We start from the raw sequence: 25,356 nt of genomic DNA on the forward strand, positions 1-25,356 counted from the left end.
GGACAGAGAGAGGGGAGGGGACCACTAAGGGACAGGGAAGGGAGAGGGACACTAAATAGTCTTGAAAACAAAAAAAATCTGACTGGCATGTATATTTTCTACATTTACCACATAATAAAAACAAAAGATTTAACAGCAGATTTGTGTAGAAATTGTTTCTTTTTGCAAAACAATAAATGTACAGAATATCGGTATCCGTATATTATCGGCTATTGGCCTAAAAGTTCACAGATTATCAGTATTGGCTCTAAAAAAAATCAATATTGGTCGATCCCTACTCTGTATAGGCAGCATTTCAAGCTGAAACACTGAATATTGCTATCACCATGTTCACTTCTAAAAGCAGAAATGGTCCTGGTGGTTGGAGTAAATTTTCAAAATTTCGTTGTTTAGTGAATCATCCCCCATATCTCCACAATATATTGTAACCATATGACTGGGGTCCACTGCTTGACATGGCAGCACCCATCAGGTCACTCGTGGGACACCTGGCAACCTGTACTGATTGATTGGGCAGCATGTCCAATATTACAAACTGATAATCCACTGTGTCTGAGACAAACATAAAGCGCGCTCCCTCCCTGCCCTCCCGGGAACGCGCACCCCCTGGGCTCTGTTCCCCTTCTCCCCTCCCAGCAAGGTGCGGAGTACAGAGCCCCCCATGTCCTGCTCCCTGCCTGGTGCGGGGTACCGAGCCCCCCATGCCCTGCTCCCGGTTAGCCCCCCACGCCTGGCTGAGCACTAAGTGCGCAATGCACGGCACGCACTCCCAGCCCAGGCCGCAGCTCAGCTCTAGCTGCCACTTCCGGGATGCTGAGCCGTTACTATGGTGATCTCCCAGGAGGCCGCAGTTACCATGACAACATAACAACACTAAGCTGCTGGTTACTAGAGAGGCTCGGGTTGGGAGCGGACCGAACATGGTGAGACCTGGGGCTCCTTCTATCAGTACAAACCGACATATAAAAATCATAAACACACTGCATCCATCAACATAAACATTATTTACACACTGCATCCATCAAGATAAACATTATATACACACTGCATCCCTCTATATATACATTATACACACTGCATCCACCCATATATACATTATACACACTGCATCCATCTATATGCCCTGCATCCACCTATATACACTGCATCCACCTATATAGACATTATACACACTACACCTTATATACACTGCATCCACCTATATATACATTATATACACTGCATCCATCAATATAAACATTATATACACACTGCATCCACCTATATAACATTATACACTGCATCTACCTATGTAGACATTATACAGACTGCATCCAGGGCTGCATTTAGGGCTGTAGTTGGGGAATAGGAGCTGTAGTAGGGAAATAGTGGCTGTAGTGGCAGGAGAGGGGCTTTAGTGGGGGGTAGTGGCTATAGTATGGGTAGAAGCTGTAGTGGGAGGACTATTATGGTGTGGGTAGTGGCTATAGTGGGATGACAGGGCTATTGTTGGGTGACAGGGAATGTAGTTGGTTAATAGGGAGTTTTGTGTGTGACTGTGGATTGCTTGTGTGTGGTGGAAACTGTTTGTGGTTTGCCTGTTGTTATCATGTGGGGCTGTTATCATGTGGGAGTGTTCATGTGGAGGCTGGCTGTGGTATTATACGTGTGTATGTGTGGGGCTGTCTGTGGTATTATGTGTGTTTAGGTGGCCTGTTTGTGGTATTTGTATGTGTATGTGGCTGTCTAAAGTATGTGTGTGTGTAAGCTGTCTGTAGTTTTGAGTGTGCACTGTCTTTGTTGTTAAGTGTGTGTATGTGTATTGCTTCTAATATGTGTGTAGTGCATGCTGTCTGTTGTAATAATAAGTGTGTATGTGGGCTGCCTGTTGTGTATGTGCGTGGTTGACTGCAGTGTTCATTTTGTCAACTAACAATTGTAGTTAGTTTAGTCAAAACTAGACTAAAACTAAAATAATTCAGATGACTAAAATCTAACTAAAATTAAAATGGCTCTTTAGTCAAAACACTATGATAAAACTAAAATGTATCACCAAAACTAATACTGGTGGGTAAGACACATGTGGTAGGGAGGAGAGGAAATAGGACAAATGAGGGGCTGAGAGAATGAGACACATGGGGGATTGAGGGGATTGAGACACATGGGGGGCTGGGGGATTGAGACACATGGAGGGCTGGGGGAATGAGACACATGGGCGAGATGAGATGCATGGAGGGGCTTGGGGACACACAATGCGACATACTGGGGGTGGGGGAGAAAGAGGCAAGGTGCTGGGGGAAGAGACCCACAAATGGGGCTATGGAGAGAAAGAGGCACACAAAGGGTCTGGGGTCTGGGGAAGGGGAAAAAGATACATATAGAGGCTTTAACTAAACTCATTGGATTTCAGCTGTGTCGACTAAAATCTACTGGAGATTTAGTCGACTAAAACTAAACTAAAACAATTCAGATGACAAAAATACGACTAAAACTAAAATGGCTTTTTAGTCAAAAGACGATGACTAAAACTAAATTGAAATTTGCAGCCAAAATTAACACTGGTTGATTGGGGTTTTGGGTGTAATGTGACGTCTTTGAAGTCTGTGTATGTGGGTTGCTAATCATATTTTTGTGTGGCGGGGGCTGCCTCTGGTATTGTGTGCTGTATGTGATGTTAAGTGTGTGCACGTGAGTTACTTGTAGTCTTTTGGTGTGTGATGGGGCTGTTTGTGGTGTTTGGTATATGTTCTTGTGGTGGGGGTTGTCGGTGGTGTTGTGTGTGTATATGTAGTATTTTGGGAGGTTACTGTTTTGTGGTGTTATGTATGTGTGGGCTGTAATGTTGTGTGAAGATTGTGTGTGGGCTGTTTGCAGGGGTGCTGTGGTTTTTTTTTTTTTTTGGGGGGGGGGGTTCATTACTGAAATGAAGTTATTATAAATTGTTTTGCTCCTCCACTCCAACTCTTGGCCAGGTATATGGAGTATCATTAATCCCTGGTGGTCCAGTGGTAAAACATGTTGTGTGCATCTTCCACTTCCCCTTCTACCTCTCACTACAAATTAGAGCATTACCAATGACTCACTTTTTCCATGGTAACAAGTGGCAGCACTCTAAATCACTGAGAAGAGTTGGAACGTGAGGCAGAGTTACCTGTGGTGTCTTCATACACTAGCCCATTTGGGTTTGGCAGCTTTGCATGCCGTGTAAAGGCATCCTGTGAAGGTTGTGACCCCTGTCTTTGTTTCTAACATATACATAAATATTTCCAACTCTGATAATTGGTATAGATATTAATATATTTGTATTGCACTGTAAGTTGAGTGGGCAGACTGTTTGGGAATGTGACATTCCCTAACAGTCTGCCCACTCAACTTAAATATTACATTTTCACAATATTTATTTGATATGTGTGAAGCAATGTTGACTGTAATGTTTAGTGTAGAGACAGCACAGAGATACCATGGTTGCTACTTACATGGTGAATAATCTCCTCTAAAACACCTTTTGTCATGTAATCTCCTTACAGCCAGGAAGCGTTGTAGGTTCGCTTAGTTCTGGATCCACTGGATCTAATCGGAGCAAAGCTTGGAAATATCGAACAAAAGCTCTAAACTCACAAGTGGATGAGAGTCTATTTGGCGTAAAGGTTAGTGGTCATCCTCCTGCTGTAATATCAAACTGCTGCTTATAAGTGTTTTAGGCCTCTCTGATAACAATTGTTAAATTTATGAAAGAATATACAAAAGCACAGTGCCCCAAAATCCTACTGCTCAGGACTATGTTTTAAACATGCCTCGCAATGAAGATGCCTATGGCAGGACTAAGGTGAACATTGTGTAGTTTGGAACAGTTTTTTTTAGTGCCAGACATTTATTAAATAACTTATGTAGGTTGATATATTATTTTATTTAAAAAACAAACAAACATATCAACCATAATTACTAATATATGAATATATTTTATGTAAAAAAGATAGTACATCCTCTTTGAATTTTATGGTTTTACATATCAGGGCATAATAACAATCATCTGTTCCTTAGCAGATCTTAAAATTAGGTAAATACAACCTCTGATGAACAACACATGACATAGTACACTGTCATGATTTTTGTTTAACAAAAATAAAACCACAATGGAGAAGCCATGTGTGAAAAACTAAGTACACCTAATGATTCAATAGCTTGTAGAACCAGCAATAACATCTCAGTTTAACCCCAAGATCCCTCAAGCGGCGATGTTTACTCCCTCCTAGGCGGCATCCGGCTTCTGGACATTGCCGCTGGAGGCAACTTAGGGGTTAAACCGTTTGAGAACGGTTTAACACCATGAGGTAAGAGTGCCTCCGGGGGCCTCCTGGCACCATAACAACTTCATTTAGATTAAGTTCTTTTGGTGAATGGAGTGTCCCTTTAAAGTCCCTCCACATAATTTCAATCAGGTTGAGGTCTAGACTGGGCCATTGCAACACCTTTATTATATTTTTTTCCAGCCATTTTTTTGTAGATTTGCTGGTGTGCTTGGGATCATTGTCCTGTTGCATGACCCAATTTCGGTCAAGCATTAGCTGTCGGAAAGAAATCCTCACATTTGACTAGAATACTTTGGTGTAAAGAGGAGTCCATGGTCAATTCAATGACTGCAAGACTCCTAGGACCTGTGGATGCAAAACATGCTAAAATCATCACTCCTCCACCACTGTGCTTGACAGTTGGTATGAGCTGTTTATGCTGAAATGTTGTGTTTGTTTTTTGCCAAAGATGGCACTGTGCATTATGGCCAAACATCTTCACTTTGGTCTCATGTGTCCAAATTTGCAAACCTAAGCCCTGCAGCCATGTTCTTTTTAGAGAGAAGAGGCCTTCTCCTGGTAACTATTCCAAACAAACCATACTTGTTCAGTCTTTTTCTAATTGCTCTGTAGTGAACTTGTTAACAGAGGCCCGTAGAGTCTGAGATGTAACTCTTGGTTTGTTTGTTTTTTGCAATTTCTCTGAGCATTGCATGGTCTGGCCTTGGGGTGAATTTGCTGGGACAACTACTCCTGGGAAGTTTGGCAACTGTCTTGAATGTTTTCCACTTTTGAATAATCTTTCTCACTATATAATTGTTATGGGCAAATGCAAATATTACAAGTTTTAGAATGAAATGTTGTATTTCTTAAACTGTGTACGTTGTCTTTAAGAGATATTGCAAATTGACAAGGTGTTAGAAATGGAACATGTTTTTCATAGATGTTTCTTTAAGCAATAACCTCAGTGCATAATATGTTTGCGCCATTTTGTCCCAGACGAATTACAATAACAATAAACAAGCTTCAAGGCTATACTACGACTCTTTCAGTACACAATATACTGTGGTAACACCAAGTTAATGGAACTTCCCCAAATCCGGGAATCTCCCACGACTGTGCACTTACGTCTTAGTATAAACAACAGATAAGCTATTCAGACTTTGGGAAGCCATCTTGTCCCAAGTTGGTGGAAGTTCCCCAAGTCCGGGAGTTTCCCATGACGTGCTCACTTGCTTTTAGTTATGGCCTTGTATCTAAAGGGAGGTCCTAAATTGATTTAAAGTAGACAAGTTACTTTTTCATATATGAACTATGGTGACCCTAAAATGACGACACCTAAGGTATAAATAGGTGTACTTTTAAATGTTAACAAACAGAGGAGAGACTTGGAGACAGACGCTGCTCCATCTTAAAATGACTGAGAGGCTGACATGATGACATGTTCAGAAGGGTATGTTAACCTATTAATGATATTTGCAAGCATTTAATTTCATCTTGTAAACTCTGCTATAATGGATTTGATATGTCTATATTTATATTTTTATATAATAAATATCTAAAAGACAAAATCTATTGCTTCCAAGACAATCCTTATTTTATATTGTATTCTCAATTATTTACATATGTTAAATAGAGGATCTCGTACTAACTATATAAAATTATGGCTAAGATATCTGTATGGTTAGCCCTACTAAGTTATATGCTTTAAGACATTATAGTGGTAAATAAGGGAACCGCCTGCGGCTACAATTGGCGACCACGAAGGGACTTGTACTTGGAAGCGTTAAATAAAAAATAATAAATACCTAGGTAACCTCTTATACGTAAGAGAAGACACAATACTTTGTCATGGCACAAGTCTTGAAATATCAAGAATCTATTGAGCTATTAGTAGCCCAGACTCAGAGAGAGATCTTCATCATTAGAGATGATTTTAATGTGAACAAGGCACTTTGAGTTCAGGTGCCAGGTACATCGTAATTAGCATACAATGCTGACATTGTGGATCTTAATTAATATCATAAGAGAGCAAATATACATATTTGGTAAACTCCCTGATATGCCTAATACACCAGCACAGCATGGCCCATTAGTTCCAGGACAGTGGATTGCAGACAGAGGGATATGTTCTCTTCGTAGCTGCTTAGTATGCATGCGCAGGAAAAAGATTGATGCAAGATGTTGTCAAAAGAAAAGTGATAAGACAGAGCGATGAAATTTGAAGTCTAATTCCAAGAATGCAAAGAAATTGCATTATGGCTTAATGAAAACATTCATGCCACATAAGCGACAGACAGACAGTCCACTATATAAGAAAAGTTTTACAAAATAGTGATATTTTCTATATTGTCAGTTACGCTAGCTGTTGATTGCAAGTCAGGAATTATAAAAGCATAACTATTTTTGAAGTCTGGAGTTTCCAGCCAAGGTTGCGGAGATAGGAGACATGTAAACATTCCAAGGAATTGAGAAGTCGTTGTTTTATATTCCAAATTATGAACAACATTATTACATACAGCAATAAAGAGAAAGACATGGCATTTAAATACATTCAGTGCAGTACAATGCAGTACACTGCAGCATATATTTTATATAATATATGATAACTAGCTCATATTTTTTCCTTAACAGAGTTGAAATTATACTACCCTCCTAGAAAAAAGGGCAACATTATAAAATGATTAAAAATAATATATATGTAAAATAAATCAGGGCAAAATAAAATTGTAACTATACAGGATCTCTGATAACTTCTAGACTGAAATTAATAAAAGGCGTATTTACATATGTTAAATAGAGGATCTCTGTATGGTTAGCCCTACTAAGTTCTATGCTTTAAGACATTATAGTGGTAAATAAGGGCCTGCGGTTACAGAATGATGGACTTTAAACTGTTTGAAAATGGCCTTATAACCCTTCCCAGTTTGATGGGTAGCTACTATTGCTTCTCTAAGATCCTTGCTGATGCCTTTCCTACTTGGCATTGTGTTACACATCTGAATGCTCCAGACCAGCTAACTACTAAACCTTTGCCTTTTATAGAAGTGGTCACACTTGCTGATGATCAGTTAACAAGGGGCAGCACCTGCATGCTACTTAGCCTCTTAATTCCTATGGAAGCAATAGAGGGGAACTTAATTTTTCACAAATGGCTTTTCCATTTTGGCTTTATTTCTGTTAAATATATCATGATACTGTGCAATATGTCATGTGCTGGAACAGATGACTGTTATTACGTCCTGATATGTAAAATAATAGAATTCAAAGAGGCTGTCTTTCTTTTTCCCATGACTGTATATAAATGCAAAAAAAACACAATATATGGACCTTTAAGCAACACTATAATGACAGGAATACAGACATGTTTTCCAGTGCTGCGCAAGTCCATTGTGGCTGGCTCTGTCACCTTGGCTGCGATCATTATTATTATTATTAGTAGTAGTATTTATAAAGCGCCAACAAGTTACATAGCGCTGTACAATGGGTGGACTAACAGACACGTATTTGTAACCAGACAAGTTGGACGCACAGGAAAAGAGGGATTGAGGGCCCTGCTCAATGAGCTTACATGCTAGAGGGAGTGGGGTATAGTGACACAAAAGATAAGGGTAGGTTAGAACAGTAGGTTGCTAGGATAGTATTCATTGAGGGCTTAGTGTTTTTGTTTTGATTACAGTTTTAGTAGAGGAATCAGGGTACAGGGAGGAAAAGCTGTTCACAGTTTAACTGGTATGCTTTCCTAAAGAAGTAAGTTTTCAAATATTTTTTGAATGAGTGGAGATTGGGTGAAAGTCTAACAGAGAGGGGAAGGGTGTTCTATAGGAACGGTACAGCCCTAGAGAAGTCTTTAAAGCGGCACTGTCATGGCAGAATCCCGTTTGTTTTTTTAACCCCCCCCCCCTCCCGACTCCACTACATCTAATTGTCCCCCTAGTAAACCCCAAATTTCCTTAAGCCCCCCATATTACCTATTTTTTTATCTTTATTTTCTGCCCGGACCTAGGTCCTGGGCGCCGCCAACTTTGTGTGGGTACATGAAGTTCCTGTGGGACACGTCATCTGCCCACACTAGTTAAACACTTGGGCATGAGAATGGGAATTTCATCTTTTCATTCATCAGAAAGACAAATAAATGAATCGAAATTTCAAACGAATGAACCAAGACCTCTTTGTTCGTTTGTTTGATTTATTACAAGGAGGGAGCTACTGGCACGCAGCTCCCTCCTTGTAATATGTCAAAATAGAAGAGGCAGGGAGCAGTGCTCCCCACCACTTCCTAAGCCCCCCATGTCCTTCCTCACACAATATGACCCCCATAATAGCATAAGGGAGATTAAAATCTTCCGAATGCCCCTACTCGCTATGCCACGAATAGGGGAATGTCTACTAAGCAGTGAGCAGCCAGTGGCTGCTCACTGTTAAAAAAAAAAAAAAGCCCCCTGGGGAGTTAAGAGCTGTGCAGCCTCTCCCCATATAAAGTCAGTATTCAGAGTGAAAAAATCTGCTGCAGCACCTAGCAATGCCCCCAGAGACACTATTGCACTCACGAGAGACATTGTGGCATGAGCCGCGATCATGGCTCGATCCAGGGCACTGCAGACCATACACTACGAGGGAAAAGCGCTGGCGATCTACAGTGATCTCCCTTTTGCAGTGTTGGCGGAAAAGAAGAAACTAGCACCCATAGCAAGGAGACTGAGAAACAGCTCCGTGAAATATCGATGGGGAGCCGACGGATCCCTCTTGGCAGCCGGACCCATCACCCTCGCCTCATCTGAGGATCCAGAGCCCTTCCTCCAAAGTCTAGGCATACTGGCTGAAGTACAAGAGCACACACCATCTACATCCAGGATGCAAACTAATGCCAAGGTCACTGACAAATTGACATTGACGACCCCGAGACTCACCGTGCCACGGCGGCAAATGCAGAGACAAAGATCCTGCCACTGCTAACGCCGCGGAGTCCAAGGCTCACCACCTAAGCAGAAACCAGCGAGTATACTGCCACTGTTGACATCATACCTGATCTTTCCTCAGAGACATTAGACTGCAGACAAACATACGACAATCTCAGCTTATGCAATATTTCTTTCTTTTTTTAATTCTTTCAAAGTTTTTCAAAGTTTTTGTTTACATTGTTTGAGACGCATACCCATGCACTGCATTATTTAATGTTTTAAGCTGTACTACCCATATAACGGGTAAAAAAGCAAAAAGCCCCCTAGTGTCCCCCCTTTCCGAGCCCCGACCCTTGCCGCGCGAGTGGGGGCTATTAAACTGAAGGGGGACCTAGCATCCCCCCCCAACCCCCACCCATGAGCGGCGGGTGGGGGCCTAAAATGGAAATGGGTGGGAGACGACCCATTGTCCTCCCCCCGGTCCCCACCCATGAGCGGCAGGTGGGGGCCCTGAATGAAAATGGGGGGTGGGGGGGTGACCTATTTGACTCATAACCCTTGGATTGGTTGCTTTCAAAAAAGAGAGCAACCCATCAGAGTGTTATGAGTCAAATTACACAGCATGGGAAAATTCCAAAGAACTCCAACGCTTTGTAAAATGACTCAGAGCATTATGTTTGGTTGGATTTCAAGCCAACCAATCAGAGTGCTGTGACAGGTAAATGTAGAGACTTGCCTGTCAGTCTCTTCATTTACCTGTCAGAGCACTCTGATTAGTTAGCTTAAACAAGGCGAGAGAGGACAACGGCATGGACAAGCACCTTTGCTGTATCAGGTGTTAAATAGGGTTGGAATGTTTTTGAGATGGAAGCGGCAGGATTTGGCGATTGATTGGACATGAGGGGTGAAGGAGAGGTTGGAGTCTAAGAGAACACCTAGGCATCAAGCCTTAGAGGTAGAGTGGATGGTAGCGCCATTGACTTGGAGGGACACAGACAAGGGAGTAGCAACACTTGAGAGAGGGAAGACCAGAAACAGGTTCATTTTAAGGAAATGAGCAGCCATCCAGTTGGAAATAGCAGAGAGGCAGTCAGAGACACAAGTTAAGAGGGGTGGTTAGAAATCAGGGGTGGACAGATAAATGTGCGTGTCACCCGCATAGAAATGATACTGGAAGCCGAAGGAGCTGATGAGTTTTCCAAGGGAGGCAGTGTAGATAGAGAACAATAGGGGACCAAGAACAGACCCTTAGGGAACAACAATAGAGAGGGATTGGGAAGAAGACGCAGGGCCAGAGAAAGAAACACTGAATGGGAGAGGTAAGAAGAGCACCAGGACAATGGTATCTCGTAGACAGAGATTACAGAGGATGAGAAGAAGCTGTTGATGATCAGCAGTGTCAAAAGCAGCAGAAAGGTCGAGGAGACTTAGGATAGAGTAGTGGCCATGGGAATTACCAGTTATAAGATCATTGTATACTTTGGTCACAGCTGTTTCAACAGAGTGACGAGCGTGGAATCCAGATTGAAGATCATCGAACTTTCCTCCCATGGGAAAGCGTTGCATGCACAACAATCAGCATCTCCTCATAGAGATGCATTGAATCAGTGCATCTCTATGGGGAACGTTCGGCGCCTCCATGCAGCCCTTACACATGAACCACCTCTAGCGGCTGTCTGAGTGACTGCCACTAGAGGTGTTCCTAGGCAGTAATGTAAACACTGCCTTTTCTCTTCTGCCGCTCCTCTCACCCCTCTGTCAATTGTTATATTGGCTTCCTGTGCCCTATAGGATTGAATTCAAAATTGTAATTTTTACCTACATAGCTCTCAACAACTCTATTCTCCCCCCACCCCCGCTATATTTCTTAACTAATTCATAAGTACGCACCTTCTTGGTCACTCTGCTCTACCAATGACTTTCTCCTGTCCACTGCTCATACCTGTACTGCTGTACCTGTACCACTAACTTGCTCTTGCAAGACATTTTTTTTGTTTTGTGGACCCAGGACATACTTGAAAACGAGAGAAATCTCAATGTATCTTTCCTGGTAAAATATTTTATAAATAAATAAATCTAGCAGGCCGCTCCATTTCTATGGAACAGTCTACCTCCCCCCATCAGACTCTCCCCTACTTTTCAATTCTTAAAAAAGTCCTTAAAAATATCTTTAATGTAGCCCATGGACTCCAAGGTAAACTATCAATACTATCTCAACTTAATTCATGGGTCCATTCTCCACTTCACTCTCATCCAGTCACTTGTTTCCACACTGCCATTCCTATTGTGTTTCTAAACATCATCTACTCTAGATTGTAAGCTTGTTAGAGCAGGGTCCTCATCAGCTTACTGTTCATGTCAATATATGTAATAGCTTGTTTCATTTCATGTTAAAGTTCCTTTAATAATTTTGTAAAGCGCTGTGGAATTTGCTGGCGCTATTTAAATGCCAATAATTATTCTAATTTCTTATGCATTAGTTGCATTCGTTATGAGCAACAGATACTCTGTTTTAGTATCCTTCCTCTTATTTCAAGTTCTGCACAATCTTTTTAATACACTTTTCTGTGTCACAGCCCACTTCTTACACTTGTGCTTTTTTATAACATGGCACCCATTGGTAATTTTATAATAGAACATATTTCAGACACCAGCTTATCAGCATGCCATTTTTACAAACATGCTTTTCTTTTAGTATGTTCCACTATTGCCATCATTGTAAGACATCACTTAACATTGTACCAAAGGGGAAAAAATGCTATATATTAGATTCACCAGGTAGTGGTCTTGAACTTAGTAGTTAGACAGACTGGAATAACACATTATAATTTAATCATTCTAGGTGCTGATGTAGTCACAAATTACAATACAGTGTGAGAGATCAATTGATAACATTTTCTGACTTTGGTAGGAATTGCGAGACAGTTATCAAAACAATCAGAATCCAAATTTAATAAACCATTTTAATTACTTTAATGTCACAGAAGTCAAAAATTTATACAGTATTAAAAATAATAAAATATCTCAATAGGCGGATATCACAAAGTTAGTGTAAAAAAAAAAATTAAACAACTTGTGCATTTGCTGAATTTTTTACATCACAGATTGAAGGTGGATTGATGATGCTATATTTCATTTATCTTTGTTATCTGTGTTGCATATGGAATGCTCACTGTGTTTTTTTTTTAACGCTAACAGCTATTTCAGGTATTATGCACGCCTGTAAATGCTATCCAATCTTGTAATTACAGCATGTATTTGTCCTTTAACTGTTAATGGTTAAAAGAACACTAAAGCATTGGGAATATAAGACTATATTCCTAATGCTTTAGTGCTTATGTCCTTAGTTGTCATGGTCCACCAAATTAAACGTTTACTTACTTTTTCCCCTGCGCCGAGGCTGCTCACTTCTCGTCCTCCCGCAATGTTATAGAAAATTCATGGCCTTCTCCAAAGTTTGCCCAAATCAATGCTTCTCATAAAGGAGCATTGGGAGCAGCAAGTGGCACATGTGCATTCAAGCTTCCTCATAGAAAAGTATTTAATCAGTTCTTTCCAATGGGGGCTTCTACATCACATGACCATGATGTGGGATTATTTAAAAAACCTTATTGCACTTGTATTCAATTATTGCACTAACTCCATTTTAACTTTATACTGTGACAATCCTCCATTTTGTCCTCCTAACCTGACTTCTTCAATCCTCCATTTTGTCCTCATAACCTAACTTGTTCATTTTAAAACTACCTTACATGACAGAATTTCCCAGCACATCTAATACAATAGAACAAAGACTGTATTTTCTATAAAGACATGATTAACACAGGAATTGCTGACTTTTCCTTAGATTTGCAACATAGTATAGTTTGAAGGCCATGAGAACACAGTAGTAATGAAATGTTCTATTCATAAGAGACCTTGCACCTGGCCACGAGGCCTGAGATCACCGACCGTGTAAAATGACGCTCAAGACCCCTTGTCCCCCACCCGTGTCCAGAACAATCCCACCTCTTGGTGGGTGGACACGGGACTAACCACTTAAGTCTTCGAACCAATTAATAATATTGATAGGAGGACACTAATCCCGACACTTAACAATTAATCCAATTAATGATGTTTATTTGCTGATATTCTAATAATCAATGATGACGTAAAATGTCTCTTAAAAGGACCTGCGCGTCCGCTTTTTAATCACTTGCCAATAAATTTTCTCGAAGTTATTTTAACCTGAACCTTGTGTGTCAGACTTAATTACTTCAGCGTATATACGCAATTTATTTTATTAATTTGGACAGGAACAGATAGACATTTAAACATTTTGGTTTACTGCTAAAAAGTACCATAACAACCATACCGTAACAGTAAGAAGGTACGTTGCAATAAATTATTAAACAATTATTTTCTTTACAGTAACCAGTATTGTATAAACCATATAGTATAGTAAATTCTAGATAAGCATATTAATTGCTACTTCTCGTTTTTCATCTAAGAAACCCACAAAAGATGACAGTCCAATTGTGCAGAAAAACGAAGGTGGCAGACGTAAGACTGTATCTGCGCCGTCAATGGGTCACAAACCGGAGACCATTCGCATTATTACAAGTGATCTGATTCGAGACCTTGTGTAGGTTTTGTGTTTTAATATCTCTATTTGTAACATGGATAAAATGTTAACTGACAATGCTTTTATTGCGTGAACTAAATTTAAATTACTGTAAAATATTTAGGTGTTTTGCTAATACAGAAATAAAATAATACTGGCACATTATGCCAATATGTTAGTTGTAAATATGAAAGCACAGTTGCATTACAATGTAAAACAGTCAACCATTTTTATTTCATATTTGTGAACTGTAATGTTATTTCTTCTATCCAAGTGTTCCATCAGAAGACCCATCAGGAAAGTCCCTTATAATGACATCCAGTGAATACCACCGTATCAAAACAGGTGCAACAGTCCGGACTAAGGAGGAACGCAAGAGGGCAATGGAAGCCTTAAGAGCAGAAAAGGAATCAGTCATAGTAAGTACATCTTCACCAAGAACTGTAGTGGTAGGCTTGGCATCCCAGGGTATTTTTAGGAAATGTACAGGAAGAATGAAGAAGAGAAGAAAAAAGTCTGTCATAGGATGTCAGCATTCCACAGCAGAGTTAAAGCCAAAAATGATTTCTGAAGATACAATTTTTATGAAATGCTCATATTGTACTGTATTGGAATTTACTTTGTATTTTTTAATTTTTTTATTGGTGAAAAATTAACGGAATTCCAAGCAGTAAAAATATATCATAAGACGAAGTACTGACTACTTTGTCTTATGGTAAAGCCTCATGCTGACAAAAGTCCAAGCTTCCGCCATTGGTAGTGACAGCTGTGGTAATCAGGCATTGTTTAGTTAATTTAGAAATTTGGCCTATGTAGGAACCTGCAATCTTGTGGGATCCTCTATAGACATCAATGTTGTACTCTCAGGCATGTGTGAGAGTAAAGCCAGGGCTGTCTTTAATATTGATTGGACCCTGGGCAAGAATTTACTTGGGCCTCCTGGATCCCGCCTTCCCCCACACCCTAGCATACCCTCCACCATAACACACACAAAAATGTGCAGTGTGTGAGTATATATCCGCCAGCTCACAGCTTTCTCATAGGAAAGCATTGGGAGGCTATTGCGCATGCGTTTCAAAACACTGCGCTGCACCAATCAGCATCTCATTATAGAGATGTGTTGAATCAATGCATTTCTATGAGGAGTGTTCAGCGTGAATGCCAGTGCTACACGTTGTGCAACACTGGACTAGGAAGCACCTCTAGTCGCTGTCTGATGAGTGGCCACTAGAGATATTCTTAGGCACTAATGTAAATACTGCCTTTTTTCTGAAAAAACAGTGTTTACATTAAAAAGCCTGCAGAGACATTATATAGACACCAGAACTACTACGTTTAGCTGTTGTAGTTCTGATGTCTATAGTGTCCCTTGAATATAGAGAAAAAAAGAATCAGCACAAATGTGTGAAATAAAATGTCTGCATCATTATTCTAAAAATTATTTTTAAAAAACTCTGCACATTCCTAGCTTGATTTTTAGCACAAATTCTGACACAAACATTTTGTACTTTGTATATGTATAAAAAAAATATAATAAGTAATCTGTAAAATACAAAATATTCATGTGAGAAGTTATGCTTTTTTTAATTTTTAGAATAATGATACAGCCATTTTATTTCATACATTTGTGCTAATTTCGGTGTTGGTTTGAGCGGGATGAGGGGCAGTATTACACAATCTTATATATATATATATATATTATACAAATACAGATTGTGTAATACTGCCCCTCACCCCCCTCCAACCAGCACCAAAATTAGCACATGTGTATGAAATAAAACGGCTGTATCATTATTCTAAAAATTAAAAAAGCACAACTTCTGACACAAATACTTTGTATTTTACAGATTACTTTTATTTTTTTAAACAATGTGTAGATAGAGACAGTACAGTACTAACCCCTCCCCACCCTTCTCCAACCATCCCTCCCTAATCCTCCCTTAAATACTTACAGTTCTCAAGACAGCAGGCTCAGGGATCAGTGCTCTGGGGCCTGGGCTCAGGGTTCACGGTGTGCTGCGCCGCTCTGCAGTTGGGGGAGACCGGGCAAACCCTAGTGTCGCCGTGACTCCGCCTCCGTGTGACGTCACGGCAATGCACGTAAGCAAAAGGCAGGGGAGGTCGGGAGGAGGAGCAAGTAAGTTCTTTGTCTCCTTCACTATGCGGCGATGACGCTCGCCTAATGAAGGACTCGGGAGGCAAAAAAGATATGTAGCATATTATTGTGGGCAGCGGGTCTCAAGAGGCAGCTGCCTTGGGGCCCCCCAGAAGCAACTTGGCCCGGGGCAACTGCCCCTTTTGCCCCGCGTTAAAGAGGGCCCTGAGTACATCACTGGCATGGGTTCCTGGAAGATAAAAAAGGGCCAGGAGTTAAAGCACTCACATGTGACAGCATCTGGTAAGTATAACTTACCTTACTTACTACACCACCACATCCCAAGTAGCAATGTCACCGTCGGGGGTCTTTGCAAACTTTGAAAAGAGCCATGTAAGTGACAGGGCTGCTTTAATATCTCTCAATGACTGTATGCAGTTCACACATGTAACACTTTTGTTATTCTGATTTCTAATCTGTCTGCTATTTACAAACGTTTATATCATTACACAAAATCAAAGATTTGTTTGGTAGTAGAATTACAATATAATCTAAATAATTTATATAATGAAAAGTATATATTATAGTGTTAATATTAGTCTAATTAGTGAGAGTGATTAGATTGCTTTTTACATTGATAACATTCAAGATGGCAACCTTACACAAGGTCCATTTATTTAGGCTATATGTAAAACATGTTCTTTTTCCCCAGGAAGCAGTAAATGAACGAAAGAACTTCATGAAAATCAAAGAAATGACGCGCCAAAAAAATGAGAAACTGAACGATCTAGAGGAGGAAGCACAGGAGAGGGCACAGTATCTTTTGGAGAAGGCCAATGCTATGCGAATGGAGCAGGAGGATGAAGTTAAAAAACTTAATGAGGTAATAGCCACCATTCTTGCAGAGACAGTCACTTGCCATAGGGAAGGCAGGAGGAAAGAGTGAATGGATGGTGGGTGTTACATTGCTGTAAGACCCACAAAGCCCCAGTGACAAGAGGGAAGTAACCTCTTAGCAGCCTATAAAGCAATTATATATAATTTTCTATTAAGATAAACTATATATTTGCACCATATTTTGGACATTTAGTTCTTAAACTAATACCTGTTCTAGATATTGGAGTACATTAGACAATGGGATTATGTGTTACTTTGACAAATGTAAGTAATTTATACTGCTGCTTTGTATTTTTTATAATGCAAAGTAGGCTTTATTATATCAGTCTTAAGCCTAGCAATTAATTATTGCCAGTATTACCTACTGTTTCTTTTCTATTACCTGGTTGTATTGTTCTGTTGCCGGTTGATGTCTGTTTAAACTTTTAAACTCAATTAAACATTGGCAGGTAATTCTAAATGCAAAGTGTCATGCCATACGCGATGCACAGATTTTGGAGAAGCGGATAATTACTAAGGAGATGAGTGAGGAGGAAAAACGCCTGGACCAAATGATGGAGGTGGAAAGGAAAAGAGCTATCAAGATGCAAGAAGAGATTGAGGCGGAAAAAAAACATGAAAGGATCCGGTAATAACCAAATTAGAATAAATATATTGCCTATCCTGCTACCATGGTTTTCCCAAGAGACCCTTTCTCAGATAACTTCAGTATTTCAAAAAAAGGTTTATATTTTTTACACGTCTAAATCTACATATTTTTTCAGAGCAATAATTATATTGTTTATATAAAGATACTAAACATTTATTTTCCCTTTAATACTATGTTTGTTTCACAATTTGTAATATGTATTTAAACACAGTATCAAGGGATCAAAAAACATAGGCTGTACAGATATATTTTTCTATTTATTAGAACAAAGCAAATTCAGCACAAAGTCATACACTTACTGTCATACACGCAAATGAGCAATAGGTATGGATCGTGATGTTTGGGTTTTGTGATAAACCCATTCTTCATGTGGAATGCACAGAGTGTGGTAGGTTTTCCTCTTTCTCTGCTTGAACTGGTTGAACAACAGAGGAAGTTAGTAAATGCTCTGCTACGTTTTACAACAAGTACTGCTCACTGTCTGGGCAGTAGAACCAGGGAACAAGGTCATATGAACTATGTAGGAACAGCTACTGAGTATAACTAAGGAATTGAATCTTTTTTAAAATTCTTTATTTTAGTATAAGCAGCCATATAAAGGTAATACATAGTATTGTGATTGAAAAAAATCACATTCCAGCCATCCTTTAATTGTAACATGGGAGTAGAAAAACATGGAAAAACACCTCTAGCAATAAACAAAGGAGAGACAAATTAAAATGAACTAAAAAAAGGGGATGGGGGGAGGAAGGACAAAGAGCAGAGGGTGTGAGTATTTTGCCTCTACTGGAGAAGAGTCAAGTATCCTTTGATTAGCTCTCTCTAGGTGTTAATATTGATTAATTCTTTCCATAATGCCCATGTTTTGTGAAAAGAACGTAGTGAGTTTCTAATTTGTGCTGTCAATTAGTCCATCGGGTAGTTACAATTTATTACCATGTAATACCGTACCTGTTCCTGGGGTACTATCCTTTTGCCAGCGTTGGGCGAGATCCCTTCGGGCAGCTAGTGTAATTCTGACCCAATTTTTTTTTGTGGGTGTTGAGACATGCAGGGGATTTAGTAAGTAAATATACTTATGGATTTAGTGGAATGGGCCTGAGGATTTTAATCTTTATTGAAGTTAGTAGGGATCAAGGGTCTAACTTCTCCCAAATTCTATCTAGAATCTTTGAATGAAATACATTTTTATATTATTCCTTCTAGTATTCCAGAATGCTTCAATTAAATGTCATCAATGATATTATTGATGGTGGAAGGTTTCTGTGTTTTCCTTAGAGGGAAGCAACTTATTATTCAGCAGATGGAAGACAATTTTGAGTCCAGAATCCTTTTAGAAGAACAAAGAGCCCAGGAGGGTCAGCAGATGCTTCAGTATTTAGAGAAATTACAAATGGAAGATTATAAGGTGAGATGCAGAAAACAGTCTAAGCTCCACAAGTCCACATCACTTTTCTTGTCTTATATCTCACCTTTATTTGCTGTCCACCTTAGGAGTTGGAGAAGAAACATCAAGAACAATTGGAAATCCAAAAAGAAATCAAACGTATCAATGCTGAAAATGAAAAGAAAAAACTGGAAAAGAAAGAACAGGAGAAACTACTAGATCTACGTGTATTGGACTACACCCAACAGAAAATAGTGTGTATCCACTCAGGCATTGGGATTAATATAAGAACCAAATCAATTGCAGATTAGTTAAGGGAACACAATCACATAATATGTTTTGTTCTGAATTTAAATGCTTGTTTTCCTAACGTAGTGAAATATTGTAGAAAGTACCACTTTATTTTTCTTTTGTTAATATCGAATTCCTCTTTTGCACTTGCTTCTTTCTTATTAATCTGAACAATACATGTTCTCCCTCTGCTAGATATTATAACTGATTTAACCTTCTTCAAGTCTCCATAGAGGTTAATAGGTTGCTAGTCAATCAAATATAAAACCTGTATCTGCATAGTCAATACTTTTTTTTATATTTAGCAAATAAGTCATATAAAGTTTCCTTAGGGCAAAAGAGAGCTCTAAACATAAGTTTATACAAATTTTTAAGTTTGTATTGACCTTCTGCACCATATAATTTTATTTATAGCTTTTCAGCTTAAAGCTAAACAGTTAGGGTTTAATTGTATATCCCTTCATTTTATAAAACTGCTGATTTCAATAGAAATCATATGTTTTTAAAAGTCTGTAGTATTACCATTCCATCTTTCAATCATCAGATGGGAGGATTTCCTACTCAATAGGTTTGAAAGTCTTCAAAGGAGAAAGTGATCTCTTCTCACAAAGAAGCATTAGATGTAGTGCTTCTCTTTATAAAAAAGATTCTGTTGGCAGAGCATGCACTATATGTCTCCAATGATTATGTTAGGTGCAAGCAGAGCTTTAACGAAACGTCAGACTCGCTACTGGAAAAAAATGGTAACTTTTTTTTATTTTATTGAAACTGTGGGGGACCCTAAATCTACACACGCATTGGTGCTCTTTGCAATGTGCTTGTTAACATCATATTTCATGCCAATGCATCAAAGGATGTGATGTCATTAACAAACTGTGGAAATAAAATACATGTAGTATAGGGGCAGTATTCACAACGGAACTAGCATATGCACACATTTGTGATGTAGTGAGAGATGGCCATTGCAAGGTAAGTAGCAATTTAGTGTAATGCACCTCAGCAAACTGTCTGTGAAAAACTAAGATTTTTTTTTAGCTAATATGTATGAATGGCAAAAAAAATAAAAAATGTCATCCAGTATTCAGTTATATATTCTACTGAATTCATCTCCTGCCACTGGAGTCCACAGTGTAGGGTAACTCTGTTGCATCTTTCATTTAGTCAAAATCTCCAGCTATGATTATTGTACAGTTTATTAACAGTAGCATATATCCACTTAATTCCATAGGCACGCGAGGCAGAATATGAGGCTGAGCAAGAGCGCCTTAAGAAAGAAAAGGAGAAAGAGGTTGCCCGTCTGCGTGCCCTACAAGAACGAGCTCGAGATTACAAAGCAGAGCAGGTAACAGACAGCTTACTGATAATATTATTAATGAAGTTTACTGTCTTGTCATCAGAGAATAACAGCACTGACATAAAGGTGTTTAGACTTCCTAATGGATTGTTGGCAAAAGAAGCCAAACACTTCTGTCCTAGACATAAACAGATGTTTGTTCCCACCTGGCATCGCTATTTATCTAATAGTTTATCATGTATATTTTAGCTTCAAACTTAAAAGAATAGATAACGCTCTCCCAGGAAGTCTAGAAATGTATTTCAAACCCCCTTTGTCAAGCACCTGTATTATGACCCCAAGGCACTGTTGGTATCCAGTGATCATCCTATTCTCCAGTGTCCCTGTTTGACATTCACCCATCAATCAGAGCAGCTTGCTTTTATACACAATGATGATGTCAATGAATTTTGCAGAATTGAGGATAAAAGTGGCTGACATTTCTCTGTCTGCAGGAAGAGAAGGATGCAAATCCTAAAAATACATGGATTGTTGTTATTTTTAAAATTGCGATATTATTCTAGAATTAACACAGTAGACATTTCTATTTTGCAATTTCAGAAGTTGGGTTTGTTCTTAAAACTATTCCAGTGGGCATATTTTTGTAACTTTTCTTTTATAATTTTTTCTTCAGTCACAATGTATGTAATTAGTACATACAATACATTTGTTGTAGAAACTGCATGACAATTGAAAACATATATTGCATGCAAGTGATTGATGTAGCTTGACACATGGTATTGTAAGTTTTTGATAAAAGTAGACAAAATATATCAAAAGAGAACTATGCATCTTGCTCCTACATAATATTTTGTGTGTTGCAGAATTTAACATGTAGAGGCAAGGAGCATATGATGCCTCAATAATAGTGAGCAGAAACCTGAGGTTAAATAAGCTGTAGAGGCTTAAATCCCCACTATAGTATAGTTATAACTGTGTGAACAGGTTAGTATCTGGTAAGTGGTTGCAGGGGGAGATGGTATGATGGGGATTTATCTCCCCCTAGTCAACAGGTTACGGCCAAACTTGAGCATGGTCCCAAGCTGTCTATTTCACAGCCAGTGGAGGATAAGGTACCACGGTTATGCCAGCAGATATCCCAAGCTTCTGTAACATACCTGTTACCTCTGAGGCTTTGCTAACTCATAAAGTGCCAGAGTCCCTACGTATTAACAGGCAGAGTCACCTTGTGGATGGTAAGTTCCTTGGCTAGGGGTCGCGAGGACCTCCGCCAGTCCATGGCGGCTCTAGACAAATAAGAAAAGAAGGTCAGAGAGTGTTCCTTAAAGCAGAAAGGTGATTTGTTGCGGACCGCCATCATGAAAGCCAATCGATCCTGGCTCTGTTGAAATCGGACAAAGATGTCCCTCCTTGCCCCATGGTTGCTAGTGGCTGATTTAGGGATCCGATACCACCCATCCAGTTGCATGGGTTTGGCGTGTTTGACAGAGAAGAGGTTGGTAAGTAAAATACCAAATAAATGAAATAGATCATTGCAGCCTCTATATTTTCCGCCAGGCCACATACTTTTATGTTCTTCCAGCGCCTCCTGTCTTCCATGGCTGCCTTACATTCCTGGGTTTGGGCTGGAGCATGTTGCAATGTCTGCAGTTTCTGTTCCAAGCTCGAGATGTGGGTCTCATGAGCAGCATTATTCAACTGCTTCCTCCAGAAACTGGCTGCAATGTTTTGACATAGCTCCTCCAGGAGGCCCTCCAGTGTCTCCTCAGTGATCAATGACTTTCTTGCAGACTTGGGAGGTAAGTAAGTGTATCGCCCCTCCGTTTGTGAAGGTCCATACGATGGCGACACCATTGCAGCCTCCACAGTAGAACACTAATATCAGCACTGATCGGAGGTTTGACTGCTTTGTATTTCTTACTTCTGCATCCCACATAATTTAAGGAAGGGTTTAGAAATGGTTTGTATATCTTGCTTTTAATAGGCTTTTATCTAGGTTAGCCTAGAGCTCGACAGAAATACATCATTCTCTTCTTCAGCTTTTCTTCTTTCCATCTAGGATGAATTAAGAGCTAAGAGAAACCAAGAAGCCATGGAAAGGGCCTGGCGTCAAAAAGAAAAGGAAAGGGCACTGAAGGAAGCAGAGACCAACACAATGCTTAAGAAATCACGACTAGAGCAAGTGGCTCAGAAGGAGCATTTCCTAGCTGTACAAGCACAGCGAGACCGTGCAGAGTTTGATAGAGTCTTAAGGTATAAATTATTAGGAAAAAGTGCCTATTGTAATATTATTGTACATATAAAATAGTGGCAATTTTGTTACAGTGTATGCGTATTTTCTTAGCTTTTAAGGAAGATTATGGATAATTAGCATTGCATTATTATTATCATTTACAATGCGTCAACAAATTCCCCAGTTCTGTACAATAGGTGGACTAACAAACAAGTAGTTGCAATAGGGCATGTTAGACGTACAGGAACAGAAGGTGCTGAGGACCCTGCTCAAACAAGCATTCTAAGTGTAAAATGACAGGACAGTAGTAAGATGTATTTTGTGTAATTGAAGAGTAGGTTGTTAGAAGAGTTTGCAATAAAGGCTTAGTTTATTAAATTACACCGTACAGGAGAGAAGGGGGATTAGTTAAGGTGTGGAAAGGGGAGGGAAAATTGTTAACATTTTAATTTATATGCTTTCTTGAAGAAGTGAGTTTTTAGTGATTTTTTTTCCCAAGGATTTGAGACTGGGTGAGAGTCTCATGGAGTAGAGAAGGGGTTCCAAATGAGTTCTATAGAAGTCTTGAAGGCAAGAGTCAAAGATGCGAGTATGAACAGAGAATAGATACAGCTCTTCAACTGCCTATTTAAACCTAATCCTTTAAGGGTTGCCATTATGTATCCCCACCCCCGATCATCCAAGCAAGCCAATTCCTCGAACATTTTTAATCCTGGCTTCCCTATTTAGTCTATTCTTGTACTCCATCTTCATAGTTGAAGATTTTAATATACCATTCAACACCCATAATAGCTCTGATGCCTCCAAACTCCTCTCTGTTACCGACTCATTTCAGCCTCACTGAATGGACTGATTTGTCAACTCATACAGCTGGAAACACTCTTAATCTCGTCCTAACTTTTGTCTTTATCATCTCTAATCTTTCTAATGCCACTGTGCTAATATAGCACCACCTTCCCCTAATAGCAGCAGCAGCTGCCTTCCTTTTCTTAGACTGGCGGCAGGTACCGGTTTAGCATGCCACATGCCCTTACATCCCCAAAAGGCCACATAGTTACAGGCACCCACTACAACAATGGTTGTTATTCCTTTAAGCAGTCTGACCACCACTCCCTAATTTTTCTTGATGTCTCTGCTAGCTTTGACACTGTTGTTCTTCAACTCCTCCTTTCTCATACTTCACAACCTCCGTCCATAAACTAATCAGTTACCTTGACTTCCAATATTACTTCTATGCTGATGATAAGCAAATATATCTGTCTTCTTCTGATCTTTCTCCATTCCACCTAAATCACGTCTCCGACTGCCTCTCTGCTATTTCTACCAGGATGGCAGCTTACTTCCTTAAACTTAATTTCTCAAAAACAGAACTTCTCGTGCTTTCCTCCTTCAAACATTGCTATTCCCGTGTCTATCTCCCTCCAAGTCAATGGCACTACCATCAGCTCACTGCCTTGGCATTCTTTTTAAATCCAACCTCTTCTTCAACCTTCAGATCCCATCAATCACAAAATTATGTTGCTTCCATCTCAAAAAAACATAGCTTGCATCCACCCTTAACATCTGCACCATTCCTTGCTCCCACCCCTCCCCCCCCACCATAAGCTCTTCCAAAACTAGTCCTCACGTACAATTGCTATTGTGAAGAACTTTACTCCTTGTTATCATCAGAAATATTCAGCACCATCAACGGTTTTTGATATATAGAGGTTTCCTATTTAAAAAAGAACTGGGCAGTACCTAATTTCTATAAAGTTGGAGTTTCTTGAAGTCTTGTATGAGGACCACTAGCCTTGTTGGCATTTCAGCAGAAAATTTAGGATACATCGCATTTGTTTTATTTATACAATGGAAGGGTGGCTTTCATAGTACAGTAATTAAAGCTACGTTTACACCTGCTCCATTTCTGATGTTTTTCTGTCTCTTCCTCTATATTAGGGTGCAGCAGGAACTGACTGAGAAAGAGCGGAAGGAGCTTGAAGAAAAAATGTCTGAACTGAACAGGCATGCAGCAGAACTGAGACGCCAAGTCCGTGAGAATGAGCAAAAGCAACTTATGACACGCATTGAATTATTTGAGGGGGGTAAGAAACTGCAAGAAGAAGCTCGTCAGCGCAGGGCACGACTTGATGACCTAAAGAAGAAGAAACTGGATGAACTTAAGTGAGTTTGAAATAGGAAATTATTTGAACGTTCACAAATGCAAAAAATGGATGGGCCAAGAATGCAGAATTTTTTTATTTTATTTGTTTCATTGGGTGTGTATGTATCTGCATATGTAGTTTGTGGATTTCCTTTGTTAAAGGGTAACTCCAAGCACCATGACCACGTCAGTGCTCTCAATTGGGAATGGTACAAAAAGCCTGTATATGCAAGCCCTCCTTTGACAACATCATTAGACAGCTCAGAACAAAATTGCCATGCAGGCTAATGTTACATCTGGGCGTAAAATGTGCCTTTCTTCACCACACATAGCTATTCTGTCTTCTGACTGCATCTTGTTTGTCCCATGTTAGAATGATTTTCTTCCTTATGTTGCAGAATCGCAGGGCTTCCAGACAAGTATTGCTCTTTGGTGGCACGGAAAGCAGAGGTTCCAGTTGTCTAAATGGAAGACAGAAAACAACGAATTTCCGGCCTGCTCTGGGTCACCTTGCAGTCGTCTTCTTTAATCTTGAATATGCAAATGTGCCTTATTTCTTCTTAAATAACACAAATAAAAGTGTCTAATATTCACA

The 25,356-nt window shown here is 39.6% G+C and overlaps 1 protein-coding gene across 1 annotated transcript; it reads left to right on the forward strand.

Annotated features, from left to right (window-relative positions):
• Positions 1-852: 852 nt before the first annotated feature.
• CFAP45 (cilia and flagella associated protein 45) lies at positions 853-25,356 on the forward strand. Its single transcript, XM_063457284.1, has 12 exons — positions 853-923; positions 3,507-3,626; positions 13,660-13,793; positions 14,047-14,191; positions 16,580-16,750; positions 17,214-17,392; positions 18,692-18,821; positions 18,908-19,054; positions 20,320-20,433; positions 22,445-22,638; positions 24,557-24,781; positions 25,160-25,356. Exons 1-12 carry the CDS (start codon positions 921-923, stop codon positions 25,224-25,226), a joined length of 1,629 nt encoding a protein of 542 aa, XP_063313354.1. The 5' UTR covers positions 853-920; the 3' UTR covers positions 25,227-25,356.

The sequence above is a fragment of the Pelobates fuscus genome, chromosome 5 (genome assembly GCF_036172605.1).
Source record: "Pelobates fuscus isolate aPelFus1 chromosome 5, aPelFus1.pri, whole genome shotgun sequence".
In the NCBI taxonomy this organism is placed as follows: domain Eukaryota; kingdom Metazoa; phylum Chordata; class Amphibia; order Anura; family Pelobatidae; genus Pelobates; species Pelobates fuscus.

Coding starts and splice junctions, on each gene's coding strand:
- CFAP45 (XM_063457284.1), top strand. Junction 17,393..18,691: donor AAAAAACATGAAAGGATCCG/GTAATAACCAAA, acceptor TGTTTTCCTTAG/AGGGAAGCAACTTATTATTC. Junction 18,822..18,907: donor TACAAATGGAAGATTATAAG/GTGAGATGCAGA, acceptor TGTCCACCTTAG/GAGTTGGAGAAGAAACATCA.